Source organism: Anolis carolinensis, chromosome 2 (assembly GCF_035594765.1).
Source record: "Anolis carolinensis isolate JA03-04 chromosome 2, rAnoCar3.1.pri, whole genome shotgun sequence".
Taxonomy (NCBI): Eukaryota; Metazoa; Chordata; class Lepidosauria; order Squamata; family Dactyloidae; genus Anolis; species Anolis carolinensis.
The window spans coordinates 256,703,543-256,725,537 of record NC_085842.1 but is presented as its reverse complement, the minus strand read 5'-3'; the positions used below and the strand labels follow the sequence as shown (position 1 = coordinate 256,725,537).

Below are 21,995 nucleotides of genomic sequence, written 5' to 3'. Positions count from 1 at the left end.
TCAAAGCTTAACTATGCCTCCAAATCAGATCATCCAAAGTCTGTGCAGAAATGAAATGAAAAAAGGCTATCCACCAAATAGTCCAAATGGCTTTGCAATCCAAAACTTTGCTTTAAGAACTTCACTGCCTCATTGGTAAATGTTCTGGCAATATCTCGATTATGGAACTAAATACCTTTCTCAACAAAAAGGGTGGATGAGATAAACATTCCTTTTATATTTTAGATCACTGAAAGGCTATGCAATCACTTAAAAAGATAGAGGAGCCAATAACAGGACTCCCCTCCCCCCCCATAGCCTGTTCTTTGTACAATTCTGTTCTGGTTTTCCTTTGAAAGAAAACACTTAAGTTTTAGACTAAACAGAATAAATGGAATATAGGAGACCCAATTACATTCCAAGAATTTTTCTAAAAGTGAACATTAAACACACCCTGTTTTACCCCGATTCCTGGTATTCAATTTTGCAAATAAAGCAATGTGGTGAGTCTACTGCACTCATTTGCTGCTTGCCAGCTTCCCAAAAACAATAGGTTGGCTGCTACATGAACAAAGTGTTAGAAAATATAGGCTTTTGGGCTTGTCTTAAGCAATTCTGTTTTTAAACACTATGAGCAACACTGCTACATTAAGACTTCTTTCTGTACAAGAAAGGAGAGGGTCTTCTTTTCTGGAGCAAAGAGAGTCCCAGTGCTGTAAATGAAGGTGGTAACATGGAAGTTTGCTGGCTTTTAATTTTTGTGTGCTGAGAAACTTTATAAGAGGACCTCTCTCATTCTTCGAAAAGCAAATGAAGGAAAAGTGAGTCCATTCTTCTCTGTATCTTCTCCCTTACTTCATATGAGACTATACTTAACCAAGAAGACAAGTAATCTTCTAAAGTTGGTTTCAATAATTCTTTGTTTAGCCCATCTCCTCATATCTAGAGGCTGCAAATTAGCTTCAGTACTATGAAACCAGTGCAGAGCAATGGGTCAGGAGACTAAGCTAAATATCAGGGAACCCCCAACTTGCCTACTGCCTCTGCAGAGTTTAGCCTTGCCATCCAACTTCAGCTCCCATCTATAACATGAAGGATAGTAACCTTGATAATACTGTAGTACGTAATACCAAATTTACAGATAGTAAGTAAGGATTACAGCAATGCGATGTATATTAAGAGTCTGAATATTCACATTTGAAACGGTGACATAGGTTCTTCGTTAATTTATGGATTCTGAAAGCAACTGTAACAAACATTCCTAGTGAATATGCAGTGGAGGTGAATAATAGATTTCAGGGACTAGATTTAATAAATAGAGTCCCAGAAGAACTATGGAAGTTCACAACATTGTTCAGGAGGCGGCAACAAAGTACGTCCCAAAGAAAAAGAAAACCAAAAAGGCAAGATGATTGTCTGCTGAGACACTCGAAGTAGCCCAAGAAAGAAGGAAGGCGAAAGAAAACAGTGATAGGGGGAGATATGCCCAATTAAATGCACAATTCCAGAGGTTAGCCAGAAGATACAAGAAACTATTTTGAAACAAGCAATGAATGGAAGCGGAAGAAGACAACAGAATAGGAAGGACAAGAGACCTCTTCCAGAAAATCAGAAACATTGGAGGTAAATTTCAGGCAAAAATGGGCATGATCAAAAGCAAAGACGGCAAGAACCTAACAGAAGCTGAAGAGATCAAAAAAAGGTGGCGAAAATATACAGACGATCTGTATAGGAAGGATAATAATATAGAGGATAGTTTTGACAGTGTAGTGAGTGAATTAGAACCAGACATCCTGAGGAGTGAGGTTGAATGGGCCTTAAGAAGCATTGCTAACAACAAGGCAGAAGGAGATGACGGGATCCCAGCTGAGTTGTTTAAAATCTTGGAAGATGATGCTGTCAAGGTAATGCATGCCATATGCCAGCAAATATGGAAAACAAGAATTGCCATGAGATTGGGAAAAAATCAATTTATATCCCCATACCCAAAAAGGGAAATGCTAAAGAATGCTCAAACTTCTGTACAGTGGCACTTATTTCCCATGCCAGCAAGGTAATGCTCAAGATCCTGCAAGGAAGACTCCTGTAATACATGGAGCGAGAGTTGCCAGATGTCCACGCTGGGTTTAGAAAAGGTAGAGGAACGAGAGACCAAATTGCCAATATCTGCTGGATAATGGAGGAAGCCAGGGAGTTTCAGAAAAACATCTATTTCTGCTTTGTTGACTATTCCAAAGCCTTCGACTGCGTGGATCATAATAAACTGTGGCATGTTCTTGGTGGTATAGGGATAGTGAAAACAATGCTATTCCCCACAGTAACCTATTGATGCAAGAGCTGGACCATAAGGAAGGCTGAGCGAAGGAAGATAGATGTTTTTGAACTTTGGTGCTGGAGGAAAATCCTGAGAGTGCCTTGGACCGCAAGAAGATCCAACCAGTCCATCCTCCAGGAAATAATGCCCGACTGTTCGCTGGAGGGAAGGATATTGGAGGCAAAGTTGAAATATTTTGGCCACATCATGAGAAGACAGGAAAGTTTGGAAAAGATCATGATGCTGGGGAAAATAGAAGGAAAAAGGAAGAGAGGCTGACCAAGGGCAAGATGGATGGACGGTATCCTTGAAGTGACTGGCATGAACTTGAAGGAACTGGGGGCGGTGACAGACGAGAGGGAGCTCTGGTGCAGATTGGTCCATGAGGTCACGAAGAGTCGGAAACGACTAACTGAATGATGAAGAAGAAGAAAGCAACTGTAGATTTGTCCTGTTTCAGTATGGTTTATCAATCATCCTATTTCAGAGTTTCTGAGCTCAATAAGGAATAATATACAGGTAGTCCCCAGGTTACGAACAAGATAGGTTCTTTGGGTTTGTTCTTGTTGAATTTGTATATAAGTTGAAACAGGTACACGTGTAACTCCTTTCTTTTGTTATCTGTGCTCCTGTTCAGAAGATTTCACCTCACTTTATGTCTCTCTGATAACTGGATTTTGAAAAAATTGACTTGCTGTGGAAACAAGGATTGGTGAGAAACCCTTAGTGGAGACACCTTTTCCCCATGATAATAACTCTTTCGGGGGGAATTTCCTTTCTGAGGGGTAGATTTTTCTCACTTCCTATTGTCTCACCCCTGTTCTTAACTATGAGTCATTTGAAAGTTGGATGTTTGTAACTCGGGCACTACCTGTACAGTATTGACATGGAGGTACTGCCACAAAACAAACTTACTCTCTGAATCTCCGGCTATGAATTTTGGGAAGATTGGATTTCAGCTGTACTGGATCAAGGACACTTTCTGTGTAGGAGCCATTGAGTTCTGTACATTTCAGGTCTACTTCTGGACCATCTTGAGCCAGAATATCAGGATCTATAGAAGTGTCTTCCAAACTCTCTAAATGTAAAGGAAAGAAGAATATTTTAATTGATAAAGAATATCAGGTTCTTATTATAAACTATATACTTATTTCAATTTCAGTCAAATGACACACTAACAAAATGTAACTAACACTCCATATAACTATTTGGACGTGAAATGTATTTTTATCCTGCTATTTTGCGTAAAAGTAATGTTTAAAGTAACTCTACTTCTAAACCCATGTGTAAAGACTGCAAAATAAAGAGACATAAAGAGACTAGACAAGAAGAAATAAATAAAGGTATGTCCCAACAGCCTTTTTCCATTTCAAACTTCCACTTTTTAAAAAAGGGTACAATTGCAGTCTTATGAAGGTTCATTCTGGAAAATATCTTAGTGAGACATTTGGAAGACTAGGTTGTATTTTAGACACTGCCCAAGAGAACAAGGATATGTGATATCCTTTCAGTAAAAACTGCTGCTCTCTGATACCTCATCTAGTTCCTGCTGCAGCCAAGTTGGTTCACATTCTGAAGAGCAACTCAAGCCACAAGACATCATTTGCTAGATCCTCGTATTACATTTTGGACTAGTACGGTAGTTATCTGCTTGCTTTCTCTTAGTGGTCATGGACAGATTATCAATCTTGGGGGGAGAAATGTCTGTTTTGTGGCTGACAAGGAATCCATGCATCAACAGAATGTCTGTGACCTGCCTTGGCCTTTAGAAGAGAGGACAACTGCAGCAGAATCCCATCCAAGTAAGGAAACAGGGTGTTGCCTTGAAGGAGGAGATAACTCACAAATGCAATAATCAGTGTTGCAAATACCTAAGGGGTTTATCGCAGGCTGAATGAGAGAGTGCTATTTCTACAGTGTTCGTTATTGTAGCACAAGTGGAAAATATTGTGTGGTGTATGGAAAAATGGAGGCATATGAGTAGGTCTGTGATGTTCTGGATAACACAAAGCATATCTTTATTTATCTAACACAACATTTAGATATTAAAGGTTTAGGATAGCCTTATTGTAACTAGAGTACCACGGAAGGAAGGAAGGGTGGAAGGACATAATTTTTCTTCTCACACACTTGTAATTATTATACAGATTACAAGCAACCCCCAAGTTACGAACAAGATGGGTTCTTTAGGTTCATTCTTAAGTTGAATTTATTTGTAAGTCGAAACACGGATGTTTTTAAAGTGTAATTCCAACAAAAATATATATCTTTTAGGTTTGGATAGCATAGGGAAGGGTTAACACCCCTGTTGTGTTTGTTTTGCTGTCTGTACCCCTGTTCAGAAGATCACCTCACTTTCTGTCCCTGTGATAATTGGATTTTGAAATATTTGGCTTGTTGTGGAAACAAGGATTGGTGAGAAAGCTTCAGTGGCGATACCTTTTCCCCATGATAACTCTTCTAGGAGTGAATTTCCCTTCCGAGGGGTAGATTTCTCTCACTTCCTTTTGTCTTGCCCCTGTTTCTATTTATTTATTTATTTATTTGCCCTATTTATACCCCGCCTTTCTCTACCCCAAAGGGGACTCAAGGCGGTTACATGTGGCAATTATTCAATGCCTTAACATATACAAAATTAAGCTTAAACAACTATAAGTTGTTTGTAAGGCGGATGCTTGTACTTCGGGGATTGCCTGTATACTGATAGTCTGTGAATACACTAGGGCAATAATTTTGATCTGAAACTACAATGAATAATCATAAAGAGCCATTTTCTACAGTGGACTACTATAGCTTCCCACTGAATTGGTATTCTTTTGAGAAGAGAGCATGTCCTTTTTATTTGTTTTGTTATTTGTCTCATTTAAAACATCTTTAGATGCCTTGTGGTTAAAAAGGAGTGGAATCTGAAGAGCGAAGGCCAGATTTGCAGTGGAGGAAATGTGAGAAGCCATTGCTTAAAGCATTTAGAAATATAGTATGACCTGTGTAGGAGATACAGAGTTCACTATTATCTACAGTTTCAGGTAACCATGGGGAGGAACATATCCAAGGAATGGGCGTAGTTGACACACAAGTTTTAATTGTACAAAGGCCCTTCTGGCCACCGCAGATACCTGGGCCACCAGGTTCAGCACTGAGTCCAGGAAGACCCCCAAACAGCAGACCTGTGTCTTCAAGGAGAGTCTAACCCTGTCCAGCACAGGCTGGATCCCTATTCCCTGGCCTGCCTTCCGAATGGCCAGGAGTACCTCTGTCTTGTCTGGATTAAGTTTCAATTTGTTTGCCTTTATCCAGTCCATTACTGATGACAGGCACTGGTTTAGAGTCAGGACAGCTTCCTTGGCATAACGTGGAAAGAAGTAGTAGAGTTGGGTGTCAGCTGCTAATATCCCACAGGAAGTTGGAGGAAATAAATACATTAGCAAATAATGCAAATACACTAGGAAAAATAAAGTTAACTGAAAAATAGGGTATTTGATGTGGCAATTTCCACACCATTTCAACCTTTTTAAAAAAAGAGACAGTTGTTCATAAGGGAATCAAATAAAAGATGATTTAGTTAATCTTTAAAGATTTAAATGTTGTGACAGTTGGTAGACTTACTTTCTAAATCTTTAAAGCCATGATATGTTAAGTGGAGAAAGGTGTAATGGTATAAAAAGCTCCGTCCAACTAACTCAGGGCTTTTAAAGATACACATCAGGAGGAAAATCAATCTGCTCTTCAATTTGACAGGGGTTAGGATTCCTCTTTTCCTTATATGAAGGAGGACTACAGATGCAGCCAGTCCTTGACATCAGCTTATGTCTTGAAATGGCAAAACAAAGAGCTGACACTGAATTTCAATGCACTGTTCAAGCAGAGAAAATAAAAGATACTCTGCCTCTGATTTTCTGCATATACAGAAAAAGTTTAGAAATGGAAATGTTGTTGGCAAAGAGAGCAATAAATGTGGTTTGAATAGCCCTTGTGCAAGTTTTAACAAAAAACAGATCTTCAGCATCTGATTCCATTGTATGTCAACTGTGTCTCATAAAACACCTCTGTAATTTGTCTGCTCAGAGATGGAAGCCAGCAGTACCTGCTTTGTTGTCTTCAGAATATCCCTGATTTTCTGCAGTCGATTCTGCATCCTGAGCAGCATCACTATCCTTGGGGGTTGCCATCTGTTCTAAGAGGTGCTGTTGCTTCCGTTGTTCTCTCTCCCTCAAAATGATCTTAAACAAAAAAAAGTAATGTAATGTACTTTCCCAAATAATGTTAATTATCTCTCAAACATTTGTGGGTCCAACTTGACTGATTTTACAATTCTTAAACCCCAGTTTCTATAGAGGAGAACAGAAAAAGTGGATAAATTTTAGGAGTGCTGAACTCATACCATTCATCTTGTTATTTATGGACAACTACTATGGACAAACATGCAGGTTAGAAACTGATTCTTGGCCTGGACACATTTGAAAGTCTCCTGCAAAGAAATGTATTGATGGCCGTCTCTTAGTACTGAGGGCAAACTAAGGCTGTTACTGTTACACTGGGGCAGATGCACATGCCTGTGGCACTGCTCCATCCATGACCATTTTTCAAATCTCCTGTGGGCTGTTCTCATTTAGGAGTGCCTTAAATGCAACTGAATTTGCTCAAGATTTGCTAGATAACTTTGTTCTTTGAAGTATATTTCCTAAAACAACAATTTGAAGAACTTTGCATACATCCACAAGGAAAGAAAAAGAAACAGTGAATCGTTTCACCTAGAATAATGTTCAGAGACATTGATTAAACACTTTTTAGGGTGAGAAACAGATGTGACTTGCTTGGAATTAAAGAACTATAAAATAAAGGAGTGATATGGCACAGAACGAGCAGCTACACTAGACTTTGGAAAAGAGTTAAATGAAGTGTACCTTTTTGAGTGACGTTGGCTTCTTTGCCTTAGGAACTTCTCTCTGTTTGCCCTTCTTGATCAGAGGAGAACTGGAGTCCAAAGGGTTATGTGGAGAATTCCCTTGGTTTAACTGCTGATTTTTTGTTTGATTCATAGGCTCTTTTGATGGCAATGTTACTGTACCACCAACTGAAACCAATACAATTATTTTTATGAGACGATCGCTCTCAAGCCTGAAATTGCACTTATCTAGAAATATGCTGGATTCATTTCTGCCCAAGTATATTTAAGACTGGAATATGACTCATATGTTAGCAGTATGTTCAACTTACAGGTGACATCAAAAACACAGCAATTATGGTAGAATTAATTTCTTGTTAGATGTAATATTTTACTTAAAGGTTTGTCTACCGTATTAACTACGGTATTTTTTTCTAAACACCTTTTTATTTAATACAAATGGTTTTAGTACTTCTGCTCAACCTACTATATTTTAATTAAAAATAAGTAGGTTTTGATTCATATAATTAGTTCAATAACTAATATGACAACATATTGTGCTTGATCTTTTTATTTTTACATCCTTGCTAGGTATTATTACCCATTACAGGAATGGGTAATAATGGAATTTCTTTTGTTTCTTGCAGTTTCTCTGTTGACCTTCTAGTATGTGCTTACTATCAAACTTGAGAAAGCTTTGTAGGCTCATAATATGGAAATAACATTTACAAATCACTCAGCCTTTCCACTTTTTCTCAGTGGAGACTTATACCAATATTATTTCCCAAAGGCTTCTAAAACTATGAACAGAGCCTTATGTGATATCTTATGGACACATTATACAATACATTAAAAATTCCACCATACTATATCTGATTTAACAGCTTCTTTATTGTCCTTTATTTATGGTTTCATTCCAACTTTTGAATTCTAGATTACAATTGTAATCAAAATTCTGTAAATATCTGACAAATGCAAACAATCTCATGCAAACACTTTCTCGCTACTTTAGAAAAGCAAAAGTAAAAAGAATTTCCGTGAGTATACATTGCGATAGCACTATATTATTTTATGATTAACTCACTAAATAAATATCCATATGATCGTTAGTGCTTAAACCAATCTTAGGAATTCTCTGGCACTAGTTTTAAATTTGTTTCTAAAGAATGTTTGTCTATTTATCGACCATTGCCAGAGGAGCCCCAACAGGTTAAGAGAAATCAAACAAGTATTTCTTACAAATAAACATCTTATTGCATTTTAAACTATCCTTGAAGGCTGACCAGTAACTATGTGCTACTTTATAATACAGACTTCATTCTACACTGAAGTTTACACTGCTCAGATTCTGACATGCAATATGCATTTGTAACCTTTTGAAACTACACCCAGCATCTTCTGAACTACAAAAAAAACACACAAAAGGAAGCCAACCACCCTTAAACAACAAAGATCAGACCTGTTTGAGAGAAATAACATACAGACACTGTCATAAACACACTTCTCTGAAAAGCTGATATCTTTTTTTAAAAAAAAAATCCACCTATGCCATTCAGCAAAAGGCTATTTTTACTATACAAAGTATTTATTTGTTTTTCCTGGCCCTTGCAACATGAATCAAACTTACTCATCCCAATAGGAACTGAGCTGAATCTTTTGACATTTAGTAAGTAGATATTAAATGCAAAAAAAGCCACACAAACAAATCACCAAGTATTGCTTTTGAAACAAGCAATGAAAACATTCTTGAGATTTGTACCTGAAAGGACTACTGGTTTGGGTGAATGTTTTGTTTTTTCTGCCTGTTGCTTCTGTTCCAAAGCAGCCAGCATATTCCCCAAATCAAGTTGCACAGGAAGGTGACTTTTCTTCCCACCGCTCTTTGATGTCTCCTATAGGGGGAAAAGGTATAGGTGTCTTCCCTTTGACTGTGAAGTTGTTGGTATGTGCCCTCAGATCATTTCCAAATTACAGCAATGCTGAGGCGAAACCACCATATTTTATGTAACACACAAAGCATGAACATTCATGGCTTTATTTGGCTCCTAAACAAGTCAATAAAACATAGGAAGGGCTTCATTTACCTGTGTTTTCCTTTTTTCTACTGGACCAGATAAAACTTGTTTTCCTGTTTTTCTTCCAGATGTTACATCTGGCTTGGGACTTATCCTTTCATTCTGAAAGCTGCCATCATGAAGTTCAGATTCCTTTGTTACCGTTACCTTTGAAATACAGAGATACAATATAAGAACTATTAAAAACTGAACTTATATGCAAACTGCTTTCAGACAAGCCTCCTATTGTGGTGCTTTTAAGATCTGCTACCTCAAATTCATACTCAGCCTGCATTACTGGAAGCAAATAAAATTCACGTAAGAAGTCAACACTTTTAGAGTATCGACTCCAGAATAACATTACAAATTTAGATTTAAGGCACATGGGTCAAACTCAAGACCCGTAGGCCAAATCCAGCCCTCCGTGTCATTTTATGTGACTCTCCAGTTGCTGGACCAAAACTCCTCTATTCCTCATCATTAAACATCATGACCACAGCTGATGGGAGTTGTGATGCGCCTGGAAGTCTACAGTTTGTTCTGTTGTCAGGATAATGGATTTGAATTTAGATACAAAGCTTGTGGATATGATGATTGACTTTAAAATGTCTTTTAATCTTTCATCAACCTCAGAGCATTCAATAATATCTGGGGACCTAAATAATAATAATAATAATAATAATAATAATAATAATAATAATAATAATAATAATAATTTTTGTGATATGAAATCCAGCATATCTATCTTGTTTGCTGTGTCATAATAAAATAATAACTTTATTTTTATACCCCGCTTCTATCTCCCCAAAGGGGACTCAGGGCGGCTTACATGGGGCCAAGCCCGAAAAAAAAACAATAGCAATATAAAACACAACAATAGACAAAAAACATGCACAATTATAAAAATTTAAACATTAATCAGTAAAAACAAATGACAAGAGCTAATAAAAACATGGATTAAAATGGAGAGGTTGTAAAAGTAGACTGGGTAAGGTGCACCATATAAATATTGTAAACACGAGGTGACTGATAAAGTGCTGCAAATTCTTGGAAGTGCAAATTGGGATGGGAATAGACCCTGTGTCTTGTGTCTTTATCAAGTTGACATAGGTAAAAGTGTAAATTGGGTAAATGCTAAACAGCACAAACTACTATGTAAAAAAATTATATCTGGCCTTCTGTTATCCACGGATTCAGCGGCTCTTTGGGGCAACAAATAAGGCTGATGTGACCCTCGATGAAAATGTGTTTGACACCCCTGATCTAAGGAACCATGACTGGAATTCTACCTATCCTTTTCCACATATAACAAGAGTTATTTCAGTCCCCTTTGATCTTTCAAGAGACACTCAAAGACACAGAGATATTGGAAATCTCCCCCTTGTATGTATGGAAACTCCTCCAATTCATATAGGAGAGACTTTTCATCTTACTGATAGCCATCAACATGTTTCCAATATGTATGACCTCAAACTGATTCACGGCTTTAACTTCTGAGCCTTTTACTGTGAACAGGAAGTGGATTGCAAAGAAATTTTTGTATTTCTTATTTGTACAGAATCCTGGCCTGTCTTAGGAGCCGAGAATGTCTGTATGTTCTTATTGTGATCCATTATCACAATGAGGTGTTGATGGTCTGCAGACTTCTTTCTGTCTGGATATAATTGCATATTAGAATGCTAAAAGGTGGATTAAAGAGGAACTTTAGTTCAGTATTTCAATGTTTGTTTAAACAAGGTGGGGGCACTATTCTAGATTCTGTATTCTGAAGGGATAACAACTCCTACAGGACTCATCTGTTTCCTAGAAAATACACATGTAATTTAGTAGTAACAGCTCCAGAATTAACAGCTGAGGGTGATCTATCATACTTCCAGTACCACATTACATTTTCAAAAACAACTGAACATGAAGTAATGAGATCCTTTTCGCTCACGTTCAAAACAAAATTTCCTTGTAAGCAAAATGACCAGAATATATGCTTTGAAAATACCACTTTGTTGAAGATTTGTTAAAGTTCCAGGTCTAGATATAAAAGGACTGGAAAAAGGCAAATAGAAATGAATGAAAATCCAGTGGCTGTTTCAGAGATAAAAACCAGCCCTCACAATTCTTACCTGAGTCTGCTTTCCAGTAATTGCTGGTGAGCAATAATATTTTGGTGTCCCCGGTTTGTACTTTTTATCAGCGGCCATTGACAAGTCTGGAAATTCCTCATCATCCTAAGTTAATGAAAATAAAGTATTTAGAAAAATAAGGTATTTGCTTGGCCTATACTACACAGTACTGTACATAAACACACAAACTTTCCATAAAAGATGTTTTCCCAATTCCATTGCATTATTTGGGATTCTGATATTTCTGTGCATGTTATTCTAAAATTCCAACCCCCTTCTATTGATAATAAACCTGCTGAAACACAAATTCAGAATTATTCATGGCACATAGGAAAAAAGTCTTTGTAACTTTGGAGTTGCTGTGACATCACAGTAAAAATCTGAACTCTACAAATCAGAACTCTCAGGTTTGAAACTCACTTTTGCCATGAGACAGACTGAAGATCTACACTGTAGAATTAATGCAGATGGACACCAATTTAGCAGCCATGGCTCAATCTACAAAATTATGGGAGTTGTACTTCAACAAGGTCTTTAGTCAAATAGTGCTAGTGCCTCACGAAACTACAACTTCCAGGATTCCATAGTATTGAGCCACGGTAGTTAAAACAGTGTCAAACTGTATTATATTTACAGGGTAAATCCACCTATTATTATTATTATTATTATTATTATTATTATTATTATTATTATTATTATTATTAACATATCCTACCAGAACAGTTGTAAAGATAACATTACAACAGCATGTGCATGTTGAAGTGCTTTGCACACTCCAAACCACAATTCTATCCAGTAATAATTTACTATATATATTTAGTATCAGTGGGCATGACCCAGACAAAATTAAGAACAAAATTTCCCCTATTTCAATGGAATTCTAAACTAACATATAACATTATCCCTTGAAATCAAAAGAAGAGATAAAATAAAAAGGTGGTTATATTGGACTAGTGTTTGTGCTTCGTTGGCACCAATCAATTCAAAAAAGAAAGACGACATGAAATGTTTGCATTTTTGATTAAAATTAGTCTTTAAAAAACTGAAAATGAAATCTTACATTCAGAATCAAAAGCCAAAGCTTTATATAGGTAAGGTTCTCTGACTATTTACAACCCTTGATCAGAGCACAACTAATTCACATTAATCATATACATTGGGCTGGCAGGAAGCAAATGGTGCAATTTTACTATTTATTTGGGGCAGCATGATTCCACGTAGTGGTGTCTGCTACAATGACATTCAGATGAAAATTATGAGTCCTGATTAGTAACAAAGTGTAACCATTATTTATTTTTATTTATTTACAGCATTTATATTCCCCCCCTTCTCACCCCGAAGGGGACTCAGGGCGGATCACATTATACACACACAGGGCAAACATTCAATGCCCATATACATAGAACCGAGACAGAGACAGACAGACGCAGATGCAATTTAACCTTATCCTGAGGGGATGTTCGATTCTGGCCACAGGGGGAGCAGCTGCTTCATAATCCACCCTGACCGCACTTCCTCATTCCAACGTCGTAAATTAGTTAAATTTGCCTCCCCACTTTTTATAAGTGGTACCTTATCTCCTACTTGATAGATGCAACTATCTTTCGGGTTGCTAGGTCAGCAACGAGCAGGGGCTATTTTTTATTTTTAATTGATGGGTGCTCACCCTGCCACGGGCTGGCCTCGAACTCATGACCTCCTGATCAGAGTGATTTATTGCAGCAGGCTGCTTTACCAGCCTGCGCCACAGCCTGGCCCCTATTATATAGCATACTGCACTAGATAGCAAACAGAACAAAGAAGGGCTCTCTGCTCTTAGGTAGGATTTAGTCAACACGGACAGCAATGTGAAGATTTATAGATAACATAATCTTGAATCTCATTATTTCACATAAATTGCTATAAGTACCACAGACAAGCTAGACCTTTTAATTACATGTTATACAGTCATGTCAAATTAACTTTCCAATTTGATATTAAGGCAAAATCATGTTCAATTGTATGCCATAGTTATTCCTGAATTTCTACAAACTCCAAATTGGCCTGTGATTCCTGGGAGAGAACATAAAAACCTTGATATCACCAGGAAAATGAAAATCTGTACCTCAATTCTTGGAGGTTCTTGATATATAATGCTCTTGTTGGGAACATTCTCTGTTTCGCTACTTGCTTTAGCTTTTTTTTTATTTCTCTTTTTCTTCTTCTTCTTCTCCACTATTTCTTCTGGCTCACTGTCACTAGCATTCCCTTTTGGTTCTGACTATTGAAAAATAAGTAAAAATATTATAACACATTATTAAGACAGTAAAGTTTTGTCACGTCAAAGCTTTAAACTGAAACCAAGATTAAATCTTAACAAACAGAATATGAATTCTTATTTCAATGCTTCTATTGTAGAAATATAAGATGTTAATGTGGGGCCTAATACTTTCTTGTTCAAAGGCTTTGCAGTACTTTATTTCAAAACACTGAACAAGTATAACTCAAGGTGATATTTTTCAACGCAAAAGGAGTTCCTAATGTATCGTATGGAAACTGATTGGAAGGAGATACTACTAACAGAACAGGCACTTTCCTCAAAATAAAATATAAACATACTCTTGGCTGCTGAGTGCCTCATGTTGTAGTTAATTGTCATTAAGTTGGTCTCGGCCTATCACAACTGTTTGAATGCAAGACCTCAAGGACATCCTATGATCAACAGCCTGCTTTATTTTTATTTATTTCGTGTCAAAAGCATTGTACATTTCAAATAATGGAAATAAAAATAAAATTAAAAAAAGAAAAGAAATCACAAGCAACTAAATAGTTTTGGACCAAAAGCGGGCAACAGCAACAGCATTGTCTGTAGCTTTAAACAACTCCTCCTCCGTACATGAGGCAGGGCATTGTGGGCAAGCATACATATGCTGAGTTGTTTGTTCAGCTCCACAGTCACACAAGGTGGAGGATTCCTCCAGGTAGTGCCACCTTGCCAAGTTGTCTTTAGATCTGCCCACTCCGCTTCTGAGTCTGTTCAGGGACTTCCAAGTTGCCCATTCTTGGTTTGCCCCTGGAGGAAGACCCTCTTGGGGGGCCATCCAGTTAGAATTGCCAGGTTTAGCTGCCCAGAGAGACACCCTTGCTGCTGCTGGAGGAACATCAAGAGGAGTGGTGGTTCTCATGAAGCCCTTCCTTGATTTGAGTCTGGTGGGAGGAGGCTGATAGTCATGCAGTGGGTGGCTTTCACAATGTTCGACATTTTTTCTCTCACCATTAGCAGCAACTTCCCGTCGCACGTCAGGAGGGGCAATGCCAGCTAACTTGTAGAGTTTATCAACAGGTGTAGGTTTAAGGCATCCCGTGATGATTCTGCATGTTTCATTCAGTGCTATGTCCACCTGCTTTGCATGGGCAGACTTGTGCCAAACAGGACAGGCATACTCTGCAGTTGAGAAAGACAAGGCCAGGGCTGATGTTCTTATTACTTGTGGGTCTGCTCCCCATGCGCTGCCAGTCAGTTTCCGCAGGATGTTGTTGCGTGCAGCTACTTTGTGCTTGGTGTTCATGCAGTGTTTCCTATATGTTAGTGTTCGGTCTAAGGTGACACCAAGGTATTTAGGATGGAAACAGTGTTCGAGCTCTTGGCCTTCCCAAGTAACTTTCAGTTTCCTGTTGGCTTCGCGGTTACGTAGGTGGAAAGCACACACTTGTGTCTTGGAAGGGTTCGGCTTCAGGTGGTTCTCTTTGTAGTAGAGCTGGAGAGATCTTTCAAGGCATTGGTGAGTTGCTTTTCAACTGTTTCAAAATCTTTTGCTTGTGTTGTAAGGCCAAGGTCATCAGCATATATAAAGCTCTTTGTGAGTGGAGGTTGTGGCTGATCGTTCGTGAAGATATTAAATAAGGTCGGTGCAAGAACGCTGCCTTGGGGTAAACCATTCTTTTGCCTCCTCCATCTGCTTTTCTGGCCCTGAAACTCCACATAGAAGCTGCGGTTTTCTAAGAGGGTCTGGACAGTTTTTGTAAAGTCAAAGTCCCGGTTGATGTGGTAGACTTTATGCAGCATTTTTCTATGTTGCACCGTGTCATAGGCTGCCGTAAGGTCCACAAAGACTGTTCCCGTAATGCAGCCTTTCTCACAGCCTTCCTCGATATGTTCAGTCAGATGAAGAATTTGACCTGTACAGTTTTTCCCTGGTCTGAAACCTGCTTGTTGTGGAATAAGCTTGGGTTCCATAACAGGTCCTAGTCGATTTAATAGCATCCTCTCATAGACTTTATATAGATGACATAAGAGGGAGATTGGTCGATAGTTCCTGGCATTGGAGGCATCTTTACCAGGTTTTAAGATGGCAATTATCTGTCAGGATCCAGGCTGCAGAGCACCAATAACCTTACACAGAGGCCAGTCTCTATCTAATATCTTTATTAAAGAAATATATAAAATCAATAAAAACAAGTGAAGAATATAGTTCAGAAGCAGACCTTTCAGATAAGGTCAATTATAATCCAGAAATGTATTGTCCAATATAAGATATTAGAGTTCAAAGTTTTAATCCACTTGACCGAAACACACACTTTGCCAAGCAATAGTGTGGGGAAATAACAGAGTCTTTAAAGTCCAATGAAGCTTGACAACAAGGCTGGAAATAAACTTGATTCTCGACTAGATCCGTGACTTAAGGCAAGACGAACATGAAGCATGAAACAGAGTCCGTGGTAAAACCGTGAGACAAGGCTAGGCTTGAAGCTTGATCCGGGAAGCAAGGAACGGGGATTACGAAGTCCACACACGATCTCTCTCCTCAAGCTGATCAATTGACTCCGCAAAGTATCCCTCGCGCCAAGCACCTATATCGGGTCTCGTTTTCCCGCCAACAGAACTCTTTCCCTAGAGAACGAGAAGCGAAACCCAACTCTGTCCAGATGCATGACTCCTTAGAATTTCCCAAGGGAAGCAGACCTAATCAGCCATTTGTTTGGCAGCGATTCTCAGGCTTCTGCGATTAGCCTCCCTGGCTCCCCTATCTTTAGAATAATTTTCCCTCCTGGAAAACGGGGGGGGGGGGGGGGAGTTCTGCCCAAGGCCTGTTTGGCTGAATTCTTGTGGGCAAACATCAACATCCTGCAGGTGAAGAGGCTCCGGCTCTTGCTGAACCGGCGAAAATCCCATGTTTTCCTCTTCGTCTGCCACAATAGTACTAGGAACAGGACTACAAGGCCCATGAGTCATCACACTATCTTAGTTTTCCTCCATGCTCTGGGAATCTGTTTGTGTGCCAGGCATTGATTGTAGAATTTCAAAAGCCAGTTTTCAGCTTTGGGGCCCAAGTGTTTGATTTGCTCCATCATCAGGTCATCTAGGCCAGGTGCTTTACCAGTCTTACATCGCTTGATGGCTTCTCTGAGTTCTTTCAGGTTTAGAGGAGAAGACAACTGGTGGGTTTCAAGTTCTGGCACCCTGTTGATTTTCATCTTTATTCTGCTGCGGTTGGTTTTCCCATTCTGAATTAGCTGGTGAGCTATCTGATCTGGTGTCACGTTCGGGTGTCCAGGGTTGACCAGAGGGTCACTATCCAGGCGTCTCTGCAATTGCCAGGCTTTTTGGCTACTCTTGGACATGTCCAGGTTCTCAAGCAGCTCTATCCAACGGCCTTTCTTAGCATTAGCTAAGGCTGTAGATAGTTTTTGGCCTGCTGCTATAGTCCCATCACTATATGGGTTCTCTTGAAATAATCTGAGATATTCTTGTAGCTGATTTAGTGATTCTTCGTTTAGGCCTGGTAGGTAGCTTGTGCGACAGCCTCTAAGGATTGAGAGCCTCGAGGATCTTTTCACAGCTTCTACAAACAGGTCATAGTTTTCTATAGAAGGTTCTATATCAGAAATAGCAGCTTCCAAGGTCTCTGTAAACTTTGTCCAGTTAGCTTTATTGAAGTTATATCTTCTGCAGAATGGGACACTTTTCGGTCTTACAGCTGCATATGTGTCAGGACCCAGGCTGCAGAGCACCAATAACCATACACAGAGGCCAGAATCTATCTAATATCTTTATTGTGGAAATATATAAAGTTAATAAAAACAAGTGTAGAAAATAGTCCAGAAGTAGACCTTTCAGGAAAGGTCAAAATTAGTCCAAAGAAACAATGTCCAATATGAAATATTAAGGTCCAATGTTGTAATCCAGTAACCGAAACACTCACTTTGCCAAGCAAAGTGAGGGGAGATGACAAGGTCCTTTAGTCCATGAAACTTAAGCAAGGCTAGGAAGTAAACTTGATTCTTGGAACACTAGGCTTAATTCAAGGCAACAAGAAACAAGGAGCAAGAACAGGATCCGTGGTAAATTCGTGGCGAGGTCCGGAAAGCAAGGCAAGGTCCGTGGAGCAAGGCAAGGTCCTGGGAAGCAAGGCAAGGCTGGAAACGGGAGCAAAGGACTTGAACGCGGGAGTAGCGTAGTCCACACACAACCTACTCCCGAAGCTGACGAATTGACTCCGCAAGATTCCTACGTGGGCAAAACACCTAAATAGGGTCTCGTTTTCCCGCCAAAGAACAATTCTCTGGGGAACCAGAACCGAAAGCCATTCTCTGTGTCCAGATGCATGACTCCCTAAAGTTTCCCATGGGAAGCAGGCTTAATCAGCTGAATGCCTGGCAGCAATCCTAGCGCTCCTGCGAGATGCCTCCTGAGCGCCTTTCTGTTGTTTATAATAATCACGGCGAGAAAATGGGGGAGATTTCGGCTCAAGGCTTGTTTGGCAGACTTCTGGAAGGCAAATCTCCTGCAGGTGCAAGGGCTCCAATTCTGGCTGAAAAAGCTCCAATTCTGGCTGAAACGGTGGGAAACCTAAGTTTTCCTCTTCATCTGTCACAACAGTGCTAGGAACGGGACTACATGGCCCATGAGTCATCACAATATGCTACGCAGCATATTGGTCTGTGTTGTGTGTTAGGTATTGGGTTTAATACCCTTTTGGTGCATTGGTGGCTTATGCTTTCCTTTACAAAAATCAGATCAGGGTTATAACCACGCTTCCATCGGCCGCTATTAAATGATGGTGGTAATTTACTGTCATGAAGGAAGCTCATTCTACTATTGTCGGCCCACGTTTGAACTGCTTCGCCATTTCTATCATCTTCGTCAGAGCCCCAGACACAGCTATGGCTACTGAAATCTCCCACAACAAAATGGGCTTCATGATTGTGGCAGCTGGTTGGGGGTGTAAAATAGAAATCAGCCCCAGGTGGTTTATAGAGTGATGATACGGTGCAACTATCAAGTTCCACAGATAAGATTTCAATGTTGTTCACGTCTGGGAGGGAAGTTGCAGAGATTGCTACACCAGATCGTACAAAAATGGCACTGCCATATTGTCTGTGAGGTCGTTCCACTGCCAGTTGCATTCCAAGAATTTTTGGTCTTCTCATTGTGATGTCTCTGTGTGTTTCCTGTATACATAGGATGTCACACGAAATGTCCTCAGACATTTTGGCTAATAGTTCTTCCTTAGCAAGTGACAAACCTTCTATATTAATAGACATAATCGTTAGCAATGGTCTTGATAAATCATCCAATTCATCCAATGCTTTTGGGTTTGGAAAGATCGGCCGCTTACAAGAAACGTTGCCCAGGGGACACCCGACTGAATTCACTCAATCTTCGGGGAGGCTCTTTCCATGTCCCCTGCTGAGATATTGCAAAGCCAAGGCTGTGGCTTCCTTGATTGAGACTATTCACTTCAATCTCCTCCTCCTCCTCCTCCTCCTCCCCCTGTCGCCTCCCACTTCATCAATTTTGGCATCGCCAAAGTAAGAGCCTTAATTTAATCATTTTCACTTCTAGGGTGACTTCAGACTTGATTTGCTCATCACTTTCACACTCAGTGTACCAATCGAACCCTCTTCTAGCACTACATTTCAAATGAGTTGATTCTAGTCAGTCAGCTTTCTACAGTCCAGTTTTTAGAACCATACATAGAAATCAGAAATGCTATGGCATGGATGACCATGACTTTGATTTTCAATGATATATCAGTCCACTTGGAAAATCCTATCTAATTTTTCTATAGCTGTGCTTCCAAGCACTGCTCTTGTGATTCCTTGACTACAGTCTTTATTTTTATTGATGACTGCGTAAAGATACAGCAAGCCCTTGACTATCTCAATATCTTCATTATCCACAGTCATTCTATCAGTGGCTGCTACTTTTGTTTTCATCATGTTCAGTTCGAATCCTGCTTTTATATTTTCTTGGCTTTCCTCAACAGAAACCCTAACAGCTAGTAGAGAGAGAAGTGATAGAAAAAGGGAATGAAAAGTAAAGAGCTCTTAAAGGAAAAGACCAGGATCCTACAATACACTCCTGATGACAGAAGATATCCAGAACAATGTGGCTCCTCTATCCACAAAGTCTCTGAACAGCATCATTGTTTGAACCAAAGGGCTGATGAATAATCTAGAACCAAAGTTTCAAGTACAGGAATGTGATGCTGTCTAGGAAGAGAAGGAAAGAGTTCCACTGATGGCTTGGGAACAAGAACTGCATCCTTCCACATATGCTAACAGCTTCATCTGCCTGTAGATGTATACTGCTGGATCCTGGCCAAAGTAATCACTTAATCTGAAAAGGAAATACAAAGTGGAAAGAAGAGGAATGTTGCCAGAACAAAGTCCAGAAGCCAAAGCTAACGGGTAGCAGGGGAAAAAATGGAGAAGGGACAATCAGACTGGAAAGAGTGACCATTGTGAAATGAGGAAGGAGAGGGAAAGCTGTAGTTTAGAAGCTGGAGGAAATAGTACAATTTTACAATATTAAAGGATTTTACATTCATATTTTATGGTAGCTTGAATAAAAACAAGGAGGCTGAGGAGACGTCGTAATTATGTACCAGGAAAAATAGAGGTTAAGAAAAGGCAAATGAGAGAAAAGGGGAAGGGCACAAACCCAGAAAAAGGTGTATAGGCCAACTTTCAGATAAATCTGAGTTTTAAAAAAGTCATCCAATCAGAAATAGCAGCAAAATAAGCAGAGGTACAAGAAAAGTAGGCCCAGACAATAAAAGCAGAAAAAATAGAATTGTATGTTATGACATAAATATGACAATTAATATTCAAATTAACACAAATAAAAACACAAATAATGGGGCTAAGAGAAAAAGAACGAGGGAAGGGAAAAAAAACTGCACCCAAGACAAATTTCACATGAGAAAGGGAACAAAAAGATAAGATTACCTTTAACTGAAACAGAAAAAGCACACATCAACTAAGCCCTAAACATATCAAGAACCACTATCAAAATCATAACAAAGAGAAATTTTAGCTAACAAGAAATCATTTTGAACAAATAGGCTCAGTTGAGACACTGAATGAAAATAAAATGTTCAAATTTTTATTAAACAAGAAAAAAACCCAAAGAAAATGTTTTTAAGGTAGAATAATATATTTATATCAAAAGTACATACTGTAATGGGGCAAGAGGTTTACAATATAGAACAAAAAATACAAACAAAGAATGAAAACCTAGGGCAGCTGAGAATATGGAAAGAGTTCAGGATCAGTATTTACTTGCAAGCCAACCTACAAATATTTTGGGAGCAGAAAATGGGTGAAAAGTCATAACCAGAAGTTGTGACTTTTGGATTAATCCAGTTTATTTTAGATTCTGTGGGTGTTTTAACTTAATCCACTAGTCTTGAAAGTCCGTAGGAACAGCAGTTGGCGGACTCTATATTTTTCATTTTTGGGAGCTGGGATGCTAAAAGCTGAGAGGAAGGTCTTTAAAAAGCAGCTGGGTTACTCTTTGTTTCATTTTTTTAAAGGGTGGAATGGCAAAAAGGGTTCCCCCACAATAAAGCTCAAAAGTCAAAAAACATGATCTCAGTACATGTCAAAAAGAATAAGAGAGCCTAAAAAGAATGGGAATTCATAAAATTATTAGCACAGAAAAAATGAAAAGGAAGAACACATGCTTAGAAAGTATATTCAGAAAAAAACCAATAAAGAGATTGAAGAAAAAGATGGATGGCTTGAATAAGAAAAAGGCAGACTGGAAAAGGAAGTACAAAAAAAGTATTGAGGAGAAAAAGAAAACAAATGAGCTTAAGGAAACAGGCTTATTATCCAAGACTAAAACACCACTCCTCTGTTGATTTTTTCCATCTTTAAATTCTGCCATCAATTTCCTCCAGAACTACTTTTATGAGAATGTAATTTGAGAACTGAGTGTTAATCTGAAATATTAATTGCTATTCCAAAAGATAACAGTAATTCAGACAGTCCTAAAAGCACTTGAAAGTTAACTGCCCTACCTTACGATCTTCAAGAACACCTTGTTTCCCTTTATTTTCATAGTGGTTGGTAGAAGGACTTGCAGCTGGAGTTGAAACTGTTCTCTTTGGAGTTTGTGACAGCACAGTGGCACATGATTTGGGCGTCTCAGTAAAATAATCTAGATGTACCTGAGAAACTGATAATTGATAGAACACACCGCTCAGATTTTGTGAAAATCTTCAACCTTTAAATCTGATGTATCTTCAGAAAGACTATGTTTTTCTCACAATACTTTGATACAGTTATCTCTCCCTATTCAAACAAGTAGACCTAGATGATATTCTTAAGTACTGCATATTATATCTGTATACTAACATGTCTTGGGCCAGATGTTT

At 38.9% G+C, this 21,995-nt stretch overlaps 1 protein-coding gene across 3 annotated transcripts in view; it reads right to left on the bottom strand.

Annotated features, from left to right (window-relative positions):
• Positions 1-21,995, bottom strand: part of secisbp2 (SECIS binding protein 2) — a 41,890-nt gene that overhangs the window by 6,274 nt on the left and 13,621 nt on the right. For all 3 annotated transcript variants that reach the window (XM_008103179.3, XM_003216496.4, XM_062972105.1), the window contains 8 exons: positions 21,639-21,796; positions 13,454-13,609; positions 11,350-11,454; positions 9,263-9,400; positions 8,938-9,070; positions 7,198-7,367; positions 6,378-6,513; positions 3,209-3,371 (listed from right to left, as the gene is read on the bottom strand). In XM_008103179.3, coding sequence (XP_008101386.2) covers positions 3,209-3,371; positions 6,378-6,513; positions 7,198-7,367; positions 8,938-9,070; positions 9,263-9,400; positions 11,350-11,454; positions 13,454-13,609; positions 21,639-21,796 — 1,159 coding nt within the window. The remainder of the gene's footprint in view (positions 1-3,208; positions 3,372-6,377; positions 6,514-7,197; positions 7,368-8,937; positions 9,071-9,262; positions 9,401-11,349; positions 11,455-13,453; positions 13,610-21,638; positions 21,797-21,995) is intronic.